At 37.7% G+C, this 21846-nt stretch overlaps 1 protein-coding gene across 2 annotated transcripts in view; it reads right to left on the bottom strand.

Moving 5' to 3' along the window:
• The window catches only part of RBPMS (RNA binding protein, mRNA processing factor), a 242100-nt gene extending 235112 nt beyond the window's left edge, over positions 1–6988 (bottom strand). Inside the window, exon 1 of one of the 2 annotated variants that reach the window (XR_012689755.1) lies at positions 6593–6988. Coding sequence is in view for 1 of the 2 variants with exons in the window: in XM_075203727.1 (XP_075059828.1) it covers positions 6593–6655 (63 nt within the window). In the remaining variant the exon portion in view is untranslated. The remainder of the gene's footprint in view (positions 1–6592) is intronic. The other variant, XM_075203727.1, reaches the window with a different exon arrangement.
• Positions 6989–21846: the final 14858 nt, after the last annotated feature.

Genomic DNA, 21846 nt, shown 5'->3' with positions numbered 1-21846 from the left:
CATTGTATAAAAGCACATCACAACTTTAATGTTACAAGTGTATTTGTTGCAGCATGTATTTTTCAACATACACGCAATCATATATGACACAGTTGTAAGTTACATATGAGATAATATATCCCCCAGAGAAAATTATATAAATTATATTGGTAATAGAAGTCATCAAGGAGTTCCATGACCAGGATGTGGTACAGATAGATTGCTTTCTTATAGGCTCTGGATAACCAAGGTTAGAATTGATAAGGATTTCACTATACCTTATATAGTTATCCCAATAAACACTGTAGTTATAATATTAGAACTATTATTATTTTCATGTAAGAGATCAAACAAAACATGAATTGAAACATTGTAATTATTTGTCATTCATCCATATAAAAAGTAGACAGTGAATTTTTTCAAAACTGTTCTGCAAAATATTCGCATTTGACCATGATATTTCACGCTTTTTTCTGGCGGAATTTGCTGTAAAATGTTCACAGCTCTCCTCTAACCACACCACACAGGATATTGAATTGTCTGCTGTCAACCGGTTCTATTCGCAGACTATTATTTATAAATACACTATGAAATGGGGAAATAAAAGCCGAACTCGAAGATAGAATTGCAGGCACATCGGACCTGTGCAAAACACATAAGACGTAAAACATTTCACTGTGATTAAACTCATCTTCAGAAAATACAAAAAACAAAAGACTATTAAACCAGAGGGGGAAAAAAAGGAAATACTTCAACAATCTATCCAAATATCAATATAGACCATTGTGATAGATAAGCGCACATAAAGGGTCTCTGTACAGTAATTGTGGTTGGGACCCCTTCACTGGACATCACGGATGCCCCACAGCTGTGCATAGAAATTCTACCCATAGATAGTCTCCACATACAAACACATGTGAGTCCAGTCATGTATGTATTTCAACTACATTTAAAAGAGCTAAATTAGTTATGGAGATGAGAAGCCACCTTTGAACTGTTTAAAAGCAATCAGCCTATAGTCTTGTGCCTTAAAATGGTCACAGGGTGCCTTTGTTACTTTTGATATCCTTATAATTTAGGTTAATTGGCTTTTTACACACATAAACCTAGTATATGTGTGGGGCAGGGGCTGATGATCAATTGTTCTCTTTAAAGTGCTCCCTAATATGTAGATGTTATATGAATAAAGATTATTAAATATATGGCATAATAATAACATGCCTATTAATATGTTCAATGGCACAAATAAGCACAGTAATATGGTCAGTAATAGTGGAGATAAAAACTATTCATACTATTTATTCTATTTGTCATTTTTCACATTTTATTTCCTTACATCATGAAATCAAAATGAATTAAATTGCTAAAAGTGCTTTACCCAAGTATTAAAACAAGATGCGCAACGTAATCAATTACTGTTTTTTATTTGTAATTAGGATTAAGCTTTGGAGTATTTTGGGTTGATCAATAGTAAGAATTCCCAAAACAATCCATTTTGGTTCCATGATGTAAGAAAAGAAAATATGATATTGTTATTGAATGTTTTATAGTAATTGTATATGCCACATGATATACCCAAATGATCTACCCAGTAATACCAAACATTATGCTCTGTAATAACAACCGCAGTGGTCCTGTAATATGTTCAGTAATAATTAAAGTACTAAAAGTAACTAGTAATAGGCCAGCTTTAATAATACACAGTAATATCCTAAACGTGATGGAGAGTAACATGGTAACATTATTTCTCAGTAATATGTCAGCAGTAATAATACTTGTAATATGCCAGCTAGAATGCCTTGTAAGATGCCAGCAGTAGTAATTTCTGAAACATGTGTCTAGTAATATGACAACACTATAATGCCAAGTGTAAGCCTGTATTAATATGTCATCAATAATGCCAAATTGAATGTAACATGCTCAGTGATGATGCCCAATGTAATATGCCTTACAGTAATGGCCAAAGTAGTGATTTCCAATAAACATGGCATTATTAATGCCCGATCATGTGCCAGCACAGTATTGTTCAAACAGCAGTAATGTCCAAACCCCAGGAACTGAAATTGGATTCTGTGTTGCTGGTCTGCTGCCATGCTTGTATACAACTGAAGCAGTTATTCTATAAACAGCAGTTCTAGAGAGGTTATTCCCATGGGCTTCTAATTACTCAATGATCTGCACCTGTTCCCAATCAGTGGGCAATGCGAGGAAGTACTGCACTATTTAAACCCAGCAGCTCTTTGTATCCCTTGCCTGACTTTTGTGGTTCATACCTGTAATCTTGCCTTGCTACTTTTACTATAGGCACCTGTGTACTGAACCATCTTGTCCTGGACTAATTCTTAATCATCCAAGTATAGACTTTGGCTTGTTTAAACTACACTTCACTTATGCCTGCACTAACCTTTGCTTGTTCCCAAGCTGCACTGACCTTGGCTCATTCCTGAGTCCGTCCACTTTGGCAACAGGGCATCTAATCTGACACCAGATCCATGACACCGGCAGTTATAATAGTACTTATTATTTAGCATATTATTAATTACATGCACCTCTTGGTTTTCCATTAAGTCCCGTCATTCCTTTTCTGTTGCTCTAATTGGCTGTTAACAGGAAACCAAATTTAAAAAACAGCGCTGCGACCCATATTATAAATGTCGACAAAGAAGAGAGAGGAATGGCACCATGAAGGGAGATGACACGCCAGATGCAAAGACTTTTACATTTGAATCTCCAAAGCAGCGAGACTATAGATTGTAAGCTTGCGAGCAGGGTTCTCTTACCTCTCTGTCTGTATGTATTACCCAGTATTGTCTTATCAGTGTTTGTTCCCAATTGTAAAGCACTACGGAATTTGCTGGCGCTATATAAATAAATGTTGATGATGATGACTCTGCCTTATGGTTGTATGAAGCCTCAGGAATGCTCTTTGCTACAATTCAGATTCATTTTGGCACAACGGCAACAAAATTAAGTTAATAATTCTGCTTTCAAATCACAGGCTTGGAATTACTACAAGCACTAAAGCTGCACTACCTAAAAATATATCAAAAATATTTTTCTAACATGCACCCTCCCCCTAGCCAGAGTCCATGGACTGCTAAATGCAGCTATTTTCCAGGGCTTCTGCCGGTTATGTAACACAAAACTGTTAAATTAATCTCACCATATCATATTTAAATGGTGACAGCTGGGTTATCGGGAGAACCAATCATAGGCCACTATCTCATGATTGCGGCTTGTTATTGGTCCTACTGCTCACAATGCCTTCCAATTTTCGTCTGGGGCTTTCGGAAAAATGGAGGAATCATGGGAAACACAACAAAGAGAAGACCAGCATGCTATTCCTTATCTCCCAACGGAGCTTCTAATTTTTTTTGGCCTGATTTTCCAGGTGTTGTAAATTATTTAGCAAATATTTTGCAAATCTGCAACTGCCACCCAATCATGTCCATTCATGGTACTGCTCATTCCAGGTTTGTTCCCACTCCAGTGGTAGAAGGTGGAGAGTGGGTTGATCTCTAGTTGGTATGGAATGACAAGGGTGATTATATTATGTGTCCCCTCCCCCATGCATCATGTAATATATAGTTAGCATTTAAACTAAATATTATCCTGCGAGACACCTGTTTCAAAAGGCCCCACAGGTGATGTGTCAACCTCTGCCTGTATAGAAAGGGGCAATACAGAGGTTTAAACAGACAGCAAGTTAAGATAATAGACTTATAAAAACACAATCATGTGTCTTGTGATTTTTATTTACTGATTAGTAAGGATGAGAACCCCTTTAAGTTTTTAAAAAATTAGCTAACTTTTCCCCATACCTTGTAAAAGAATAATCTGGTAGAAAGATAGAACCTAGTGATACCTAGTACCTAGACCAATACTTTATATCACACAGTTGTATGTTGCACTCCAACATCAGCACTTTCTGCCTTTTCTCCACTGTATTAGTTCAATTATTTTTAGTAAATTAAATGTATGTTATGATCCCAGTGTTCTTTTATTTTACTTTTAAGCAATATTGATTAAGTACAAGTGTTACCCTTACTTTTTCAATCAAGAGAACATTTCACTCAGGATTCATAGTATATAACCTTCTTCTCCTTGTACATTGCAGTTATAAGACTTGCTATTGCCATTACTCTATAAACATACAGTAGTAAACACAGCAAACAGAAAGTACCCAAATTGTATAATACTGTGTCTCTCCTTACACAGTTGTTTAGTCCGCATTATACTTTGTTAAACCGTGTTTTACAAGCGCAGTAAAATGAATGCAATCTATTCAGAAGATACAAGGCAAAGGTTCATTCAAGTAAATTGGATTTAGAGAAAACAGAGAATCAGATCACTATATCCACTGAACTAAAACTGTTCCGCTTTCACAAATGTGTTAGTGTTCTTATGACAAATGAATACTAGAACATTTTGAATTCACTATAATTGAACACGCAAAGGTTATTTTTTCTATACATAAAATTATATATATATATATATATATATATATATATATATATTTTACTGCTATTTCAGTAACTGCAACACAATCCATATCACTGGAAGAGAGCACGGTACATACTGATGAGAAGGGAAACATTATAATTATCACTTACCAAGATCTATATACTATACATCTGTAATTACTACACAATACAACAAGCTTAGGTGTACACCATATTTGGAGCATGCTATATGCATTTACAAAGTTTCATAATTAATACTATTGAAATACCTTGAACAATAAATGTATGTAAACTGCATATTTAACCAAAGCTTGGCACACTCACTACTCTATACTTTAATGCCCATTGTTCCTGCCATATTCTGCTCACAATAAAGTGTCATTACATCACCTGGTGACGGGCAGATTCCACACTAATAAATGTATCACTATTTCATACCTCCCAAGATTTTAACTGAACCCACAAAGTTTCTACTTTTAAGAGGAGTTAAATGTCATACAAGACAGTGGCATTTGATTGGATGAGGGGCAAATCACCCAAATGAATGTCGTCATTCTGCTGCTGATCCAATACTTTTGTAGTCAGGCAACTATTCCTAGAGAACAGTCTGTGTCCGCATCTCCATGGAGGTCCCAGGACAATATAAAGCACAGTTAGATATTGGTCTGCAATCAACGCAAAGTACAAGAACCTACAGTAATATATACCGGTTGCATGCTTCTCTACTGAATTTAGATGCCAAAGAGATTATACATATAGATTTTTCATATACATAAAAAGGGTTATATTTTTAAAGGAAAGAAAGTCAGTGAGATTTATGTCCAAAAGTTATCCTATAAAATTAAATTCTGTCTCATATGGAAGTGTTGTACAAAGGCCACGTTGATACAGTTATCATGGAGTATAATTCACTATCTAGTACCAGAGCCCTCTCATGTCCCATTTTTCCCAGGATGTTAGTTTTTCACACTGAACATTTTTAGCTTGTGGTATTTTTTTTCCTAGAATGCAGGCTTCCAATGTATCCAAGTTGAAAGGATTAATGAGAAAAGGAAAAAACACTGGTGTCCTGATTTCTGTAAAAAACAGACTTAGAAGTAGCATGCACCATGCAGCAGTACTGTATGTGGAAATTAGGCTCCATAGTTACGAAACAGAGAAACTTTCCAGTTTTATGTCTTGAACAAGGGCCAAAGTTTTTTTCCGACCACTGTATGATATGTTGCAGATCTAGATTAATTACTGTCTTAGAGCGAAGATACACAAAACACCAAGTAATTGGGGCTCTGTAATATGCTGGATGTACGCTGCAGTGCGTGTGGATTCTGGCTGGAACAATTGATTATGAATGCATAAAATATTTCTGCGAGTTAGCTGCTTACATATATAGTCAACATTTCAGCTGAGGGCATACATCAGCCAAAAAAAAAGTGTAGAAACGTGCTTAAGAAAAAGTTACGCAATTGTAAAAAAATTACTATGGCAGAACTCCAAGGACTGCTTGTATCTGACTGGAAACAACTGCATAGATTTGGGATTCAAAAGCTATAAATTATGGAAACTATACAAAACACATACTATCTAAAAACTCCATACTATCTAAACAAACACTTATATGCCTGAATTAACAGAGTGTAGTGCACAATGATGAGAGAGGTACAAAACACACACATTTTATCTGTCTATCTATCTATCTATATATATATATATATATATATATATATATATATATATATATATATACACACACAATAATAAATTCACCTATAATACTGAACTCTAAATGAAATGTCAAGACTGAGTCTATAGTAAATATTTTCATTTGTTACATAGGAGGCACCAAATAATGTACATTAGAGCACAAAACGCAGTTGAAGATCATATACAGTAAAAAAGTATGTACATGCACTAATAATTGGTCAAAGGATGTTAAAGTTAAGAACCGTAATCTGATAACAAAAGAAATGTATACTGTATGTGGAGTAGAAAGGGTACTGTAATTAAGTGTAGAAGTGTCTCTGAACATGAGGTTGTGTATGTTAATGAATAAACTGTGACATTTGACACAATCCAAATGATGTCTGAATTAACGTGTAATTGTGTATAGGAGTATAATGCACAATCATGTCATTTCTATGAAAGACTCATACCTCCTCCTCTGGAAGACTGATGTCATCGGGAGAGCTCTCCTTCTCTGCTATGTTGCTGTTCATTGCGATCGCCTTGTGGAGTGTTGATGTATGCCTGCGCGCTGCTGGAATCCTGCACACTTCTGCACAACTGGTAGAAATGAATTGAAAACTTAAATTGAAGCAGTCAGGATACTATTTAAGTCAGAAGAAAATAAATATCCTACAGTTCCAATTGTAAAACAGTGTATCCTCCTGAAAAGTGAGCTGAGGAACTGCTGTATATGGTGTGTGATAGAGATAAGGAGGAAAGCATGAGAGAGCTGGGGAAAGGGAGGAAAGGGGAAATGTTCTTGACTGTTGGTGATTAGGGTTAGATCCAGCCTTTGGTTTCTAAGGCTCTCGGGAGGGGAGGGAGGGACTGAAGTTAACTTCACAGTTAGCAACTAACTCCCAGTTTTGTGGGTGGGAGGTACTCTTGTTTATAGAGGAGATGGAAGGAGAGGGAGAGACAATCAGTATCAGTTCCAATTACTTATTTAAAAAAAAAAAAAATCACCAGTGCTTGAATGCCTAAAAAAATGACAGTTTCCAGAAAAGGTCAAAAGGTGAAATGCTGTGTGATAGGGAGAAGCAAGAGAGCGAGAAAGTAAGATAAGAGAGGTTATAAACTGCATGGAGTTAGGGGTTCTGTCTGCAGTCCGTACCCTGGTTGAATTATTTGTAGACTTTGTGGGTCATCTTTTAAGTTTATAGGACAATCTTGAGCAGCACACAGCTCATATGATGTAGCTGACTTGAGTCCGTTTTAGACATGGGAGTGGAACTGTACCTATTAAAGATAGAATTCCTGCAGGCTGTTCATGCTGGTTCTATTAATAATTACACACACAATAGATATTTTGTTTTCATGTGTTCCAACTGTAGTAGCTATGTACAGCAGCTAACTGGATGTTGTGTCAAGAGAGACTAGGTTTATAATTAATATTTTCAGCATACACAAGCACAACCCTGAGATCAGTGCTGGCAACTGGAAAGATATATTTTGTAAACTCTTTTGTTTAAATTATGTTGTTGTATTAACATAATAAAACCAAACACGTTTCAATAAATATACATATGATCCTGTAGAATTTCAAGAAACAATGGTGCCAGGTCATAAGCACTTTGTATACTTCAGTATATTTCTTTGTCTTTATCTGTGTTTTATGTATGGTGCTGCTGGACCTTTGTGGACGCTTATAAGTAATAGTTAATAATAATAATGATAACAATAATTTTAGAGTATCCCTTATGACCATTATGGTACAAAATACTGCTCTATGCACAGTTCTTTATATTGATTGTTCAAATTCTATGTTATTATATTGAATGATTCACATATACATGTTATACAGACATGCCAACATTCCAAGATGGAATGCTGGCATTTTTAGTGGGTATAGTAGTGCTCTACAGATTGTGTACTACAGCAAAATATAGGCATGGCTCAATTGCTTTTCAGGGGGAACTTATACAGAGGAGATGTGGGCAGTTTACAAAGCAGATTTCATTCCCGCACTGTCAATGTAAAATACAGACATTTGCTTAGGCCAGTGTACAATGTAGAACCCAAATCCTTTTAGACAAATCTATTGGCAACCCCCTGTTGGTCAAGTGTGCCTTCCAATAGTGGTTTATATTAGTTTGGTTACATCTATACCAATTACCAATGGTTTTGGTATCTGAGCTTCTATCATCCTGTTATATTTACTGATAGTAGCTCTGTTTCTTCCTTCACTGAACTATAGCAGCCAATTGAAGTTTAGTGCAGGACAGGAAACAATGATATCAGCCCTTAATAGGCCCACAGTGTTCATGTCAAGCACTGAACTACCCTGTCAGCCTTCAGTGGGAAGGAGGAAGGGTGCTGCTATCATCCATTAGGCTGATTGCAGTGTTGTGACCTGGTGGAAGCACTCATTCAGTCACTGATTGGGAGATTATAAAGATGCAAGACTGGGTACAGTCGTAAAATGTAGGAGTCTCCAGGAGAAAACTGAAGAGTTGTCATGATGACGGGATTTCTTATGATAATATTATATATTGCATGAGCAATCTTTTTGTTAATAATTGGCATTAACTATGACCACAACTAAGGTACAAGGTAACCACTGTAGCGCAATATTGTTATGCTGGGTAAGTGAGGGTCACTAAATATATTTAAGGCTAGGGTTTACACAGAGGTCTTTACTGAGACTTTCACTGCCTTTACAGCTGCTTGTAGCGCACTTCCAAGATTTTCAGTGAAATAAATTGCATTTGCTCACTTATTTAGCACTTTGCATTGACATCAGATTATTACATTATCCATTTTTGCTTTTACGGCTCCTCGGACTTTGCTTGAGACATTAATGTTTATTTGTCATTGTCAATGAAACTCCCGCAAACCCTCATTCCAAGTCTCTGAAGTCTGAATTTCTTCTTGCTACCACATTAACCAATATAAAACTGTTTTAATATAAATATCCTATTGGGCTATTTGCTTGATTGCAGCCCTTGTTATAGTATAGACTAGATACTATAACACTTGATACTTTCTAAACAAAATTCCTCATTTTCCTTAGTTAATTTCAAACTAAGATTACTCCCATACCTGGGTGTCCTCACTTCAGGTTAGTAAATGTTTCAAAACTTTTCTGCTAAATATTCATATTTCATTCTACATTTGTCTGTGAAAATGTTGGAATTTGATATTTAGTGATCCTAGTGCTACACCAACCACACCACACAGTAGAATGAGTTGACTATCATCGCCCTAACTCTGTTCATAGACTAGAAATGCCATGAAATGCAAATTTACAAATACAGCGCTGAATGGTGAAGATACAGCAGAACTGGAAGCTTGCTTGACAGGAAATTTGTATCTCTGTGAAATTGACTGCTCCACTGAAAAACTCAATAGGGCTTGTGTAGCACATGCGACCCTAACATACTCATTGACATGCAGAGTTCTGTTAGATCATGTCAAGATGCGTCCAGCAGTAACATAGTAGCACATGCACCAGACATATGTCAGGTATACAAGTGTGTATACTTACGCCCAACAATAGTGCAGAGATGGGGCTTGACAGTGTTAAAAGTAAATGTACCCTATTTGTACACAATATAATAATGTAATGACATGTCATACAAAGAGTTGAGAATAGTGTTACAATACATATTAATGAATGTATTTTCAATATAAAATGTAAATAAATGCATACACATACACAAAATACTAATACAAATTAAATTATATTAAATTAAATTTAAACAAAATTAAATAGCATATATATTCCCCTTTAAGAATTAAATAGGAATGTTCTTTCCTATAATAGTCACAATGAAATTGTCAACTAAGTATTGCGAATAGGAATAGGAGGCCAAAACTTCATATAATATAGTTAATGATTGAAGTACTACCAGCTGCAGGGGTCACGTCACAATTAGATGGGGCTAACTATTGCTGCTGATAGTAATAATCATTATTGCTTATCGTTGCACCAATCCTCCGGCACCCGCTAGAGATATGTCTCCTGACAGGTATGTATGCAACCAGGTCTTCTTCAGTCGCAATTCCGTGAACTCGCCCTTAAAGTACACGGCCTACACTTGCCTGTCCCTTATCTCCCTCTTCTGCCTCTCCAGGAGTAAGGAATCCAACAAACATAAACAACTGAACATCCAGTTCTACATGAGCCCCAGTGTGTGCAAAATTTCACTGCAATCTTTTTGCAAACTGAAAGAGGAAATTCAGTTCTTTGGCCCGCTGGGCTGGTGCACTAAACCATATGGTTCTGTCTCTGGTATTACAATCAGAGAGCACCTGGGTCATGAACGGGAGAGGCTACCAGGAATGCAATCTAGGAGTATATACACAGAACACATAAGAATGTAATATGAACTCTGGAATGTAATAGAGGAGTGTACGTGCCAGCTGAAGCTGCCTTTTACCTGAAGAGTTAACTAACCATCCAGAACAGCTTGGTTCATACATGCCATAAAAAATATTATATCCACTCACTTCATGTACAAGGGACTCTGTGTAGCTGACAACTAAATAGTACAAAACAAGGACCATCTGATATGTGCATGTTCTGCTCAGCTATAAAAATAATATTTAAACATCAATTTAGCAGTTTGACTGGTGAAAGGAAACAGTTTTAGTAGATATAGAACCACAATTTCCTGACATGTTTGGCAATCACTAAAGGGTGTACAAGCCATGCTGCCATGCTGGTCAGCTAATCACAATGCACAGGATGTTGTTACGCTGTAGACCTCTGTGACTAGTATCAATATTATTAGTCACATTGCATAAGGAATGTCAATGTTTTGTTGTAAATTGTAAAATAATCTTTGCCTGTGACCAAATAGAAATATAAAAAAAAGATTAGTTGTAAATGACTGTACATTTCTCATAATGGATGATAGACACAAAAACCTGACTATATCCTGCATTAATCACTTTCAAAGTGTCCAGTACTGAGCTGTATATATGACATTTTTTGTTTCTGCTGATTAGTGCTCATTTAGGGGTACATTTTTCCCCAAATTATTATTATTATTATTATTATATTTATTCTTTATTATTTTAGGCGCCACAAGATTTCTGCAGCACCGTACACAATACAAACAATAGACAATACAGGGTGAAACAGTACAGAACAATAAACAAATAATACCAAGACTTCAGAAACTCCAGGCGTGGCTGTTGCAGTAAAGTTGGAGCAGAAGAATAGGTATAGAGACAGGAGGGAAGAGGGACCTGCTCGCAAGAGCTTATATCCTAAAGGGAGGGCAAACAGACAGCAGGCACAAAGGGGAGTCAGTTAAGGGTATAAAGTATGGGAGGAGTGAAAAAAGGGGCTGGGAGGAGAGAGGAGATGGAGAAAGGGCTAGGTGGATGGCTTGTAGGCTTTAAGGAACAGGTGAGTTTTAAGTGCCCGTTTGAAGGAGCACAAGTTAGGGGACCGTTGGATGGAGAGAGGGAGTTTATTCCAGTGAAGGGGGCAGCATAGGAGAAGTCTTGGATTTGGGAATGTGAAGAGGTGATCAGGGTGGAGGAGAGTCGACGGTCATTGGCCGACCACAGGGAGCAGGAGGGAGTGTGAATGCAGAGAAGGTTAGAGTGGGAGAGGTCATTGTAGGTGATAGTGAGGAGTATGAAAAGGATTCTGTAGGGCAAGGGGAGCCAGTGTTAGGTTAGGCTTAGAGGGGAGGCGGAAGAGGAGCAGCCATAGTATCCAATCAGACTCTTGCATTCATTGTCTAACATGCAGTGAACAAAAGCTGATTAGTTGCTGTGTTTCACCGTTTTTTTTAAAAATGTAACAAGGTAAACTAGGTTATGAAAGCGTCTAGTGAAGCACATATTTCTAAAACTATGAAGTTTACTTCCATAAGAGCAGGGAGAAAGTAGAGCAAAATTTGATCAAAAATAACCACACAATGGGCTTACTATTGGAAATGTGTTAAGAATCAGCATGTTTGAGTTATCTCAGTATACAGGGCTGCACATTCGTTTGCACAAGAACATGGCTGCTCTTATGAAATAATTAATTATTGTGCCAGATCATACACACACAGGATACAAAGTTAAGATTCCATTTCACAGAACCACTAAACCTCGAAGTTGAACTCTGAAGATGTAAACTATGAAGATAAAATACTTTGTTTAGTTTCAGCTTGAAGTTCCACTGCAGATTTTTTTTTTTTTTAAAAAAAAGTAAATTATTACCTCTGAACTCCGTTTCAGACAGCGGAATCTCCTTGAACATCTTTAGGACAGTATCCTGATGGGATCTAATAGAGGTAAAAAGCTGAGCTGACCTTCCAAAGCAAGTCTGCTAAGCTGACAGTGACTCTGTGTTAGAGAAACACCTTCATCCTAACATAACAATCTGCCGTAGAGGAGTAAAAGAGAACTAAGTACGTCCACCATGCTAAGTATAAGCACGCCATTTATTTAATGTATGTTATTCAGCTCAGAAATATACAGCTTTTACTATACATTAATGTCAAACAGTGGCTTTACTTGCATTTTAAGGAGGGAGATGAAGCGTAGGAGTGGAGATTCTGCATATTTGAAGGTATTACTGACTTGATGGGACATTGCAGAGCTCGTTAGATTCCCAAATGGGCCAAAATAAATCAGACAAAAAGGTTGTGTAAGACCTAGATTTTAAATAGAAAAAACTAATGGCCAGATGTACCATAAGGACAAAGAGCCCTATGGCGTTAGGACTCATTTTAGCTTTGCAAAAATAAGAAAAGGGTAATTGGCGGCGATAACCTTACCGGTGGTAAGATTGCATGTGGAAGCCTAGTTAACATGTATTGTGGTGGTGCCTGTTCATGTTAGGATGGTGATAACAGTACAAAAGAATTACACAGTGCTTTATTCTGAGTGTTTCCGTGGGTTTCCTCCGGGTGCTCCAGTTTCCTCCCACAATCCAAAAACATACTGATAGGTTAATTTGCTGCTATTAAATTGACACTAGTCTCTCTCGCTCTGTGTGTGTGTCTGTGTGTGTGTGTTTGTTAGGGAATTTAGACTGTAAGCCCCAATGGGGCAGGGGCTGATGTGAGTGAGTTCTCTGTACAGCGCTGCGGAATTAGTGGCGCTATATAAATAAATGATGATGATGAAAATAAAACTTTTATAATCCATTCATGTAATAAAATATATTTGTTTGAATTTTTTAAATAACTCATAACCAGCCCACTTTAAAAGTCTCCTCTCTGGAAGATCACAGAGGGGAAGTCAATTCAAGTGGTGATTTGCATCATTTTGTTAAAATAGCGAGATTTGACATGAATCACCCCTTTGAGGCCCCTGTCCTGTCTGCATCACTAGAGTGGCCGGAATTTGGGAAAAAGGTCTGCTCTCCTGGGGGTCTAAGAGAACTACCCGGACATTCTGGGAGAGTAGGCTAGTATGAAATAAATATATTAACTTCCACTGTGCATGCGCAGATCTGCAAAGACTGTCCCAGCAATCTGAGTATGGCTCAACTTCCTCTGAGATATTGTTTTCATAAATACTGTTGATGAATGATTTTTTTTATCACCACGAATTGGTTAAGGACTATGGAGTAGATTTACAAACCTTTAAAGACAAGTCACCTCCACTTCTAGAAAATACCCAATTTACTTTAGAGAATCTTGATTCATGTTTTTTATAGCTAGCCATATAAACAACAAACCTTCACTTAGGAAATCCTGAACTGAAAGAGGGTTTTAATTACTATATATTCACTTAGATATGTGTGCCGAATGAATAATATTATACTAAACAACTTGACAGACAAGTCTAGAGAGATGTGTACATTAAGAAAGACATTGTCCTCAGTTTAAGACTTGTTGTTTATTTTACGCATTCCAATCCCTGCAAGTAAACTCATTAACTATTAACTAACTAGTCATGAAAAAATAAACTAGCAAAATTGTGCTGTTGTCAGAGATTATTTGTTTACTAAATACAGTCGTCACAAATATACTGATGATGCTGAGGTTTAAGGTGTCCATATGTGCTACAGTTTTGATGGGCAGTTAGGTGGTTTCATAGATAAATAGGTAAATCCAGTCAGGTGATGACTGCATCTAACATTATATGTGTACGGTACTCATCTGACCATGCTCATCTAGTTATAATATACAACATATTAGAGTAATTGACCAAAAGCAGTTTACGGAAATGTCATGTGATTGCTGTGCATACCTCTCCACGTTTCTGATTGGCCACAGCCTTCACAACCTCTCAAAATTTGGACCATTACTATGTACCACTAGAAATAACTCTTTTTAATGCAGAGACTGAATGGAGAAAACATTTTGTTTACAGAGAGTAATTTAATAAAACAATATAGTTTTGTCTTATAATTTTTACACACACTATACACAATTATCATGTTGAGCAATGAAAACTTTGACCAAATGTGTGCATAGTTGCATTTGAACGTTCAGACTTTGGGGCAATTGACCAGATAACAATGTAGAAGGAACACCTACCATTTGGAGGCTGGTAAATGATCACACATGCTGATATCAGCAATTAATCAACTTGCTTTGCGATTAGATTTTGTTCAGTCAGAATGATTAATTGTGGGATCACAAACAGTGAAATGTTTGGTCAGTTTGGTTGAAAATAACACCAAACATATGTACGTAACCCATCTGACTGCTTGGGGGGAGGTAGTGCATTTCGCCTCACATTATATGCTACTTAATATAAAAAGTTGCCATTTTTCTTTTTTTATCCCGTAACAAGATGTCAGAGATTGATGAAGGACAGGAGTTGGTGAGGTCTTTAAAGGTATGAGGGGAAGCTTGAATTGAATTCTGCAAGGAATAGGCCAGTGCATGGATTTGTAGAGTGGCGCAGAGGATGTGGAGTGGTGAGAGAGGAAGATCAGCGTCCCTGCTGCATTTAGGATGAGGAGAATACCAAATAGTAAAAGGTTGCAATAGTCAAGGACTGAGATAAGGGTTTTGGTAATGTGCTGAGTGAGAAAGGGGCATGTTCTGGCAATGTTTTGAAGGAGGAGACAACAAGACACTTCAAGGCAGTGGATGTGGGGAGGCTGAGAGCAGAATCAAGGATGACACCATTTTGTCAACCATGTGGGAGACTGGAGGAGGGGTTATAAAACTAGGACGGGGCAGTTTAGGTAGCATTGGGACCACTAGGTGGAGATGGCAGAAAGGCAGTTAGACACATGGGATAGGAGAGAAGGGGAGAGGTCTGGGGAAGAGAAGTAGATTTGTATGTCATCAGCATGGAGGTGGTTGTGGAGCCCAATGGAGCATATGGGTTCACCAAGAGAAGATGTATACAGAGAGAATAGCAGACTGTCTGATCAGAGTGCCATGGTTGGGGTTTAAATAATTGAAGATGGTGTGTGGAGGTTTCGGTGAGTGTAGTGTAAAATGAGCCAGCAGAATTAAGGCTGGACAGAGTAAAAATAGGAGAGAGGAATGGTTCAAGTGAGTCTGTCATTGCATGTGCACAGATTTGGATGCAGGTGGGGCTGCAGGAGGCAAGGTGAGGTAGAAGGAAAGGAGATTGTGTTCAGAAAGCAGGAAGACAGAGTGTGAGAAGCTGGAAATGGTACAGAAATGATAGAACATGACAGTGTTCATCGTGATGGATAGGAGATGATGTTCACTCAGAGAGACTGCATGAGGAAGTAAGAGCGAGGAATTTAGATGCGGCAGTACTAGTAGGGTTGTCTATGGGAATGTTGAAATCACTGAATAAGAGTGAGTCGATCACAAGAAAGGAAGCCAGTCAGCCTGTTGAATGTTAGATGACAGCAATATTGTGGTAGAGTAGAGAGAGCAAACATATGGTATACGGATATAGGGTAAAAAGAGGACTTCAATATTGAGTCTGGGGGGATTTTCACAATTGAAACAGATTGGCGGTTGCTTACTCTGGATCAATTTCAAATATAAGTGCAGGATCGCTGGAGATCCAAAATAGGTTGAACTTGATGGACTGGTGTCTTTTTTCAACCTCATCAACTATGTTACTATGGAATGAATTTCAAATGAGGATAAGGATAGGAAGGGTTCAAGGGGGATGATAAGGAAGGTGCAACCAGGGGAGAGTAAAAAGCCAACTCCAACACATTGTCTCTCCCTGGGTCGAGAATTGTGGGCGAAAGACAAGCTTCCATAAGAGAGAGCTGCAGGGGTAGCAGTGTCAGAGTGAGGGAGCCAGGAATGAGAGGAGAATAGGTAGCGAGTGGATGCAAGTTTGTTGCAGACAGATCTAGCATTCCAGAGTGCACAGGAATAGGGGATTGTGCAGGGGAAATATCACCCACCAGTGGCCAGGAGGAGGAGATGGGTGCGGAAGAGGACCAGGGACAGATATGTGGGTGAGAGGGTAGTTGCAGTCAGTGTAGGCTAGGCAGTGATGAGTGTGCTGGGAATAGTGCATTTGAAGCTACAGGCAGAAGAAGTAATAGAGGGAAGGCTAAGGCTGAGTTGACAGCGAGAGGGAAAGATGAGGTAATTTGGAAGAAGATTGAAAAATATGGAGGGCTGGTGAGAGAGAAGAAGACATGTGATATTAGAGGGATGAGAGCAGCTGAATCAGCCAGTACAGGGCATAGGAGAGGTGAATAAGGAGAATGCTAAGCAGGAGTGACTGAGGGAGTAATTGGTAACTAATTTGCCAATGAATTATGTGCAAGTCAAAGGGAAAATGGGCATGGTAAAATATATATTATTTATTTATAAATTACCAATATATTATTATTGTTTATTTATATAGTACCATCAATTATGAATTAGATTAGTTGGAAGAGAAGGCACAGTATAAAAAGAAGAAAAGTAAAAGTTGATTTTAGGAAAATAAAATATAGAGTGAGGGCAGGATGCACCGTGTACAAATGTAAGATTGACCTGTAAACTGATGCTTGCAGACCTTACAGCAGCACAGCCAGATGAGAAAAACTCTACATTGGTGGCTATTTAAACTGATTTACCTCAATTTTGACTGGCAGTCTGGCTTTGAAGGGACATTAATAGCAACAATATGATTGGATGAGACTTGGTTATTAGCCTTTCCACAGTATCCAACAGCTATGTTAGTACATTTATTATTGAATATAAATATATAAACATGAGTCATCATCATCAAATCATTTAGAGTTATGAGCAAGCTAAAAAGGAGCAAATTTGCATAGTAGGCAGATATTGGACAGCATACTTTTACACTGCAATTTAGAGTTTGCTTCATACTTGCCGACACTTTAGCTCTCTGAGATCGCGGAGAGGAGAAGCTGGTGCTGAATGGTGGGGGGCATGGCTGCAGCCTTAGTGTTCTTGCTGTGTGTCACAACCCCACACCCTGATGTGCAATGCGTGTGGTTGGGGCCAGTATGATGTGATTCGCTATTAATCGCTCGTGATGCGATTCACATTCTGGGAGACTCTAAATGAGGCCTGAACTGTCATGTACAATGGCATTGTGGGAGTATGAACTTGGATATTGGAGCACTCCAGTCCACTAACTATCATAAAAATATTTTTATTAGTAATAACTTAATTAATAAATTAATTATAAATTGATATTTTATTCCTATCCAGGTCACGGAAGGTGAAAATATTAACATTTCATGCGCATTCTTAATATGTTTTTACTGATTTTAAATGAATAACCTAGCTTTTATTAATCATTTGGTACTCATCTTCATAAGAAGCATTGTTTGCTTACGTGTACACTGTGTTTGAGTGATGACTTTGGAAGTAGATAGGTAGGCTTTGATGAAAAGGTGAGGTTTTAAGGAACATTTGAAGCATTGAAGGTTGGTGGACAGTCTGATTGGGCGTGGTAGTGAGTTCCATAGGTGTAGAGCAGCCAAGGAAAAGTCTCATTCTTGGAAGGCTGATCTCTCTTTCAAAGAAAAAAAATGTAAATTAAAGGAAAAAAAAAAGAAGTATAAAATATTGTTTACATGGACAAGGGGCTCTTGGCCTGTAGTTAAAGGTGGACGTGTAAATCTGTAGCCTCTTGTTAATTCAGCCCTGTAAGAAATGTAATGTTTTATTAAAAACAGAGCCATAACTAGACATTTTAGTGCCTGAGTGAGAGAAAACATACCTGCCATCGGGAGCAATAGTAAGGGTTGGTAGAGGAGGTATGGTTAGCCCATTGATGTGTCTGCGTATCACATGGAGTACATGATTAGTCCTTTACAGGTACTAAACTACCCTCCACCCCCCTCCTCTGACCTGTTCAATTCTCCATGTTGTAGCTGCTTATTGTTCTTGGTGCAGCCGGAGTCACTCTAAGCTGAAGCTGGGCAGAGGACGTGGCTGAGCAGGCTGCATCCGAACGTACAGCCCCAGTAGTAGAATAACCATGCTAATTAAAGAATAGGCAATTAATGCTGTGTTGGTGCCCCCACTGCGTTGCTCCCTGGGCGGGGGAACATGCCACACCTCTCTAATTACAGCTATGATTAAAAAACAAATTTCGTTAATGAGTGGAATCTGTAAAGATCAACAGTGCTGACTTAGTTCAGTTGTCAGTTCAAGAAACATGTTTCCTCAAGATAAACTAAACAGTCACATTTGTCTTGCCTACTCCCATTGAATACTTGCTTGTGTACAATGCAATAAAAAGTCAACTTGGATACGAAGGAGTAACATAGCATATATTTTGAATGTCATTTCACCTATAGTTTACACTATAAACTATGGTATGGAATTTGACCTATAGTTTAACCCAAATCAGTCACTACAGAAGTTGAAAATGCCCATTTTAAACGTAGCACTGCTGAGTAGGTGTTGTCCATGAGGAAACTATAAAGGTCGCAGAAGTTGTATTTGTGGCAAAAACCGACCCTTGTTGTAAAACAAGCTTTGCCCCCTTTGCCACAAGTTGCCTACTTCAGTCTTAGAGGGTTCATATGGATTTAGCTGAGGCACACTATCAGGTTTAGTATTTTCTCTAAGACACCGCTGTGCCAATTACATTTGTAAGATGTTAATGAAATGTGTTTCTGAGGTATTTCATTGATAATAAAGGTTGTTTTTATTAACCTCAATTAATAAATTCAGGACAGGTTACTTCATCGTTAAAGTCTAAAATGAAACGGGTCATGTTGGGAAATATTTGCAAAAGTGTGAGGGGAAGATGAGTGTTGCCATGGGTGTAAAAATAAAACCAATGAAGTCTAGAGACCCCTTGTTTTAAAGACAGGATATTTTTCTTTTATTAATGTGTCTTCTCCCAGATGATCCACAAAGATATCTGATAGATACTTGTGGCTGGATCACTTATAAATAACTTATTGTATACGTTTATTTTAATCTAATATCATTGGAAATGTACTGATTTTTGTATTAGAAATGTATTGATTTCTGATACAGTAGGCATATGTTAGAGGAAATCTGTTTTTGTAGGAAAGGAAATCCCATGCTAATAAAGTATTTTTCATCTGTGAGTAAGCAACACTTTTTTTAGCCTGAGTACACAGCAGGGGGGTCATTACCTTTCCTTCTATCTTAAAAAGATAGACAAACTACATGAATAATGCAACCAGCAAGTAATTTAGGAAATCACAGATTGATGTGGAATTTGTTTATTCCAAGATTAGAGAAAATATGGCATCCTGATGCTGAATATCTGATGTAATATCTCAGACTTTGTGGTGCCAACTAGGAAGGGGTCTGGTTTACCCCCTGCTAAAATGTGTTTCAAAAACATTATATAAGACCTGTAATTTGTATTTTAACTGTAGTATACCATCTGTACGTCTGGATGATTACTAGGACTTCCAACTAGGGTGTAATGGTCCTTGTAACGACTCCTTGAACATCACTGCTTGAAGTTTCTGCCTGACGCCTATTGCCTGCTGTACCCTGTGTCCAACAGCTAAGAGCTTATGCTCTAATTCGTTCCCCAGCTGTCCTGTGTTCAACCCAGCATCTCTGTGTCAATGCTCTGCCCGCTATCCTGATCCATAATAAGCGGTCAGGAGGTACCAGCCAAGCCATAGCAAAGAGGCGCTGTAGCAGCTATATCAGATGCCCCTGAAGTAAGCAGTTCTAGGCACCAGGATGGAGCCTAGTGGTGGCAGCAAAATCCCCATAAAACCTTTGCGTAGTTGGCATTTGCATCCGGCGAGTGTCTTGTGGCAAGGTGACAGTAAGCGAAGTAAGCCCATCAGGTCACAGTTTATAATATTTGCTTATACATCTATCTTGCCTCAAATCTGATTTGATTTTTAGTCACACATTGCTGTATTGTTAGCCCCTTGTGTCAAAAACTTCCAAATGGCAAACACATACATCTAGATGGTAACAACCCCATTCCTAGAGGTTACAAATAATAAACTAAATTTGTGGATATTCATCAATTTGATAATTATGTCACTGCTGAAGGCTGATATGTAAAGATTATCTATCTATCATATATATAAATAAAGAGAAAATTTAAAATATTGAAATAGTGTTTATACAATAAAAATATTTAAAAACACAAATTTTAGTGTGAAGGTCAACACAAAAGTGTCAAATATTGAACGTCTAAAATTTTGAACTGCAAATTTAAATCTACTGACGATTGTACTGCAAACATGTTCGTGGCCATTGAAACTATGAAATTGATTTGAATTTGGAAATGGTCTGAAATTTTCAGGAATCTCTACTCTAGGCAGTGTAAATCCTAATCAATCTGATTCAGTCACCTATTCTCCCTTCATTTTAACCTGTACTGTAAAAAAAACAATTTCTGTATGCTTTAATTTATATGACTGTCGTAAAAAAGCAATTCTATTATCAATGCTCATGTAAATAAGTGAGTCCAATACACAATTTTATGTCTTATGTCTGTCCACCTCGTACAACGCTGATGTCAGTCTTAAGCTGAATCATCTGTATTTTGTACACTCACAGGCCTGGAATTCATACTGTCATCTGTGTTAGCTGTAATTGCTAGCTTATGACTTTTTATGTATGTGCTATTATGTTTAATAGTATTCATGTATCTGTTTTTATGTTTATTATATATTCATGTATTTAAGTGATTCCCAACCAGAGGTTTGGGAAGCCCTGGGGGTACTTGAACGGTTCCCTGGGGTTCTCAGAAAAAATCAGTAATGGCTGCATTACTGCACCCCTTCTCCAAGTTGCTGTTCCTCCCTGCTCCCTGCACACATTCTCCCAGTCTGATACTCCACTGTAATTACACTACGCTTTTTCAAATGTGACACAAATGGTCCAGGATCAGGTAAGGTTTGGATGGGCTTAAATTAGCGACCAAGTGGCTTTTCTGCACTAATTAAAGCCTACCCAAACCTCTCCTGTCCCTGTAAAAGGCGGGCCTATTCAACACAATGGCAGTGTCTTTCCAGGTAGAGTATCTTTCCACTTAAGTTTGCACTCCTGCGCAGCAGTGGGAGCAATCGCTGTCTGTAAAATCTCATCCCCATACAGACCTGAAGAGGAACGTGCATCCTCTAATGAAGTGAACAGGAAAAAATATTCTTTTGTTGATTTTCTCAGATGTGAAGTGCCTCTGTGCCTCAATAAATACAGTTTTCATGAATCACTCAAAACTTAAAGTTCTTGTAGCAGATGATCCCATCAAGATCCCAAAATAAAACTTTGGGGATTTATTAACAACAGTATGAACAATTGTTTAGATGATTTTGAAAATGTTATATATTTTTTATTTATTTTTTAAATATGATGCTGTGTTATATATCACATGAAAGCCCATTAAAAGAGGT

This window comes from Mixophyes fleayi, chromosome 1 (genome assembly GCF_038048845.1).
Source record: "Mixophyes fleayi isolate aMixFle1 chromosome 1, aMixFle1.hap1, whole genome shotgun sequence".
NCBI classification, from domain to species: Eukaryota; Metazoa; Chordata; class Amphibia; order Anura; family Limnodynastidae; genus Mixophyes; species Mixophyes fleayi.
The sequence above is the reverse complement of the archived record's forward strand: the minus strand, read 5'-3'. Positions and strand labels throughout refer to the sequence as shown.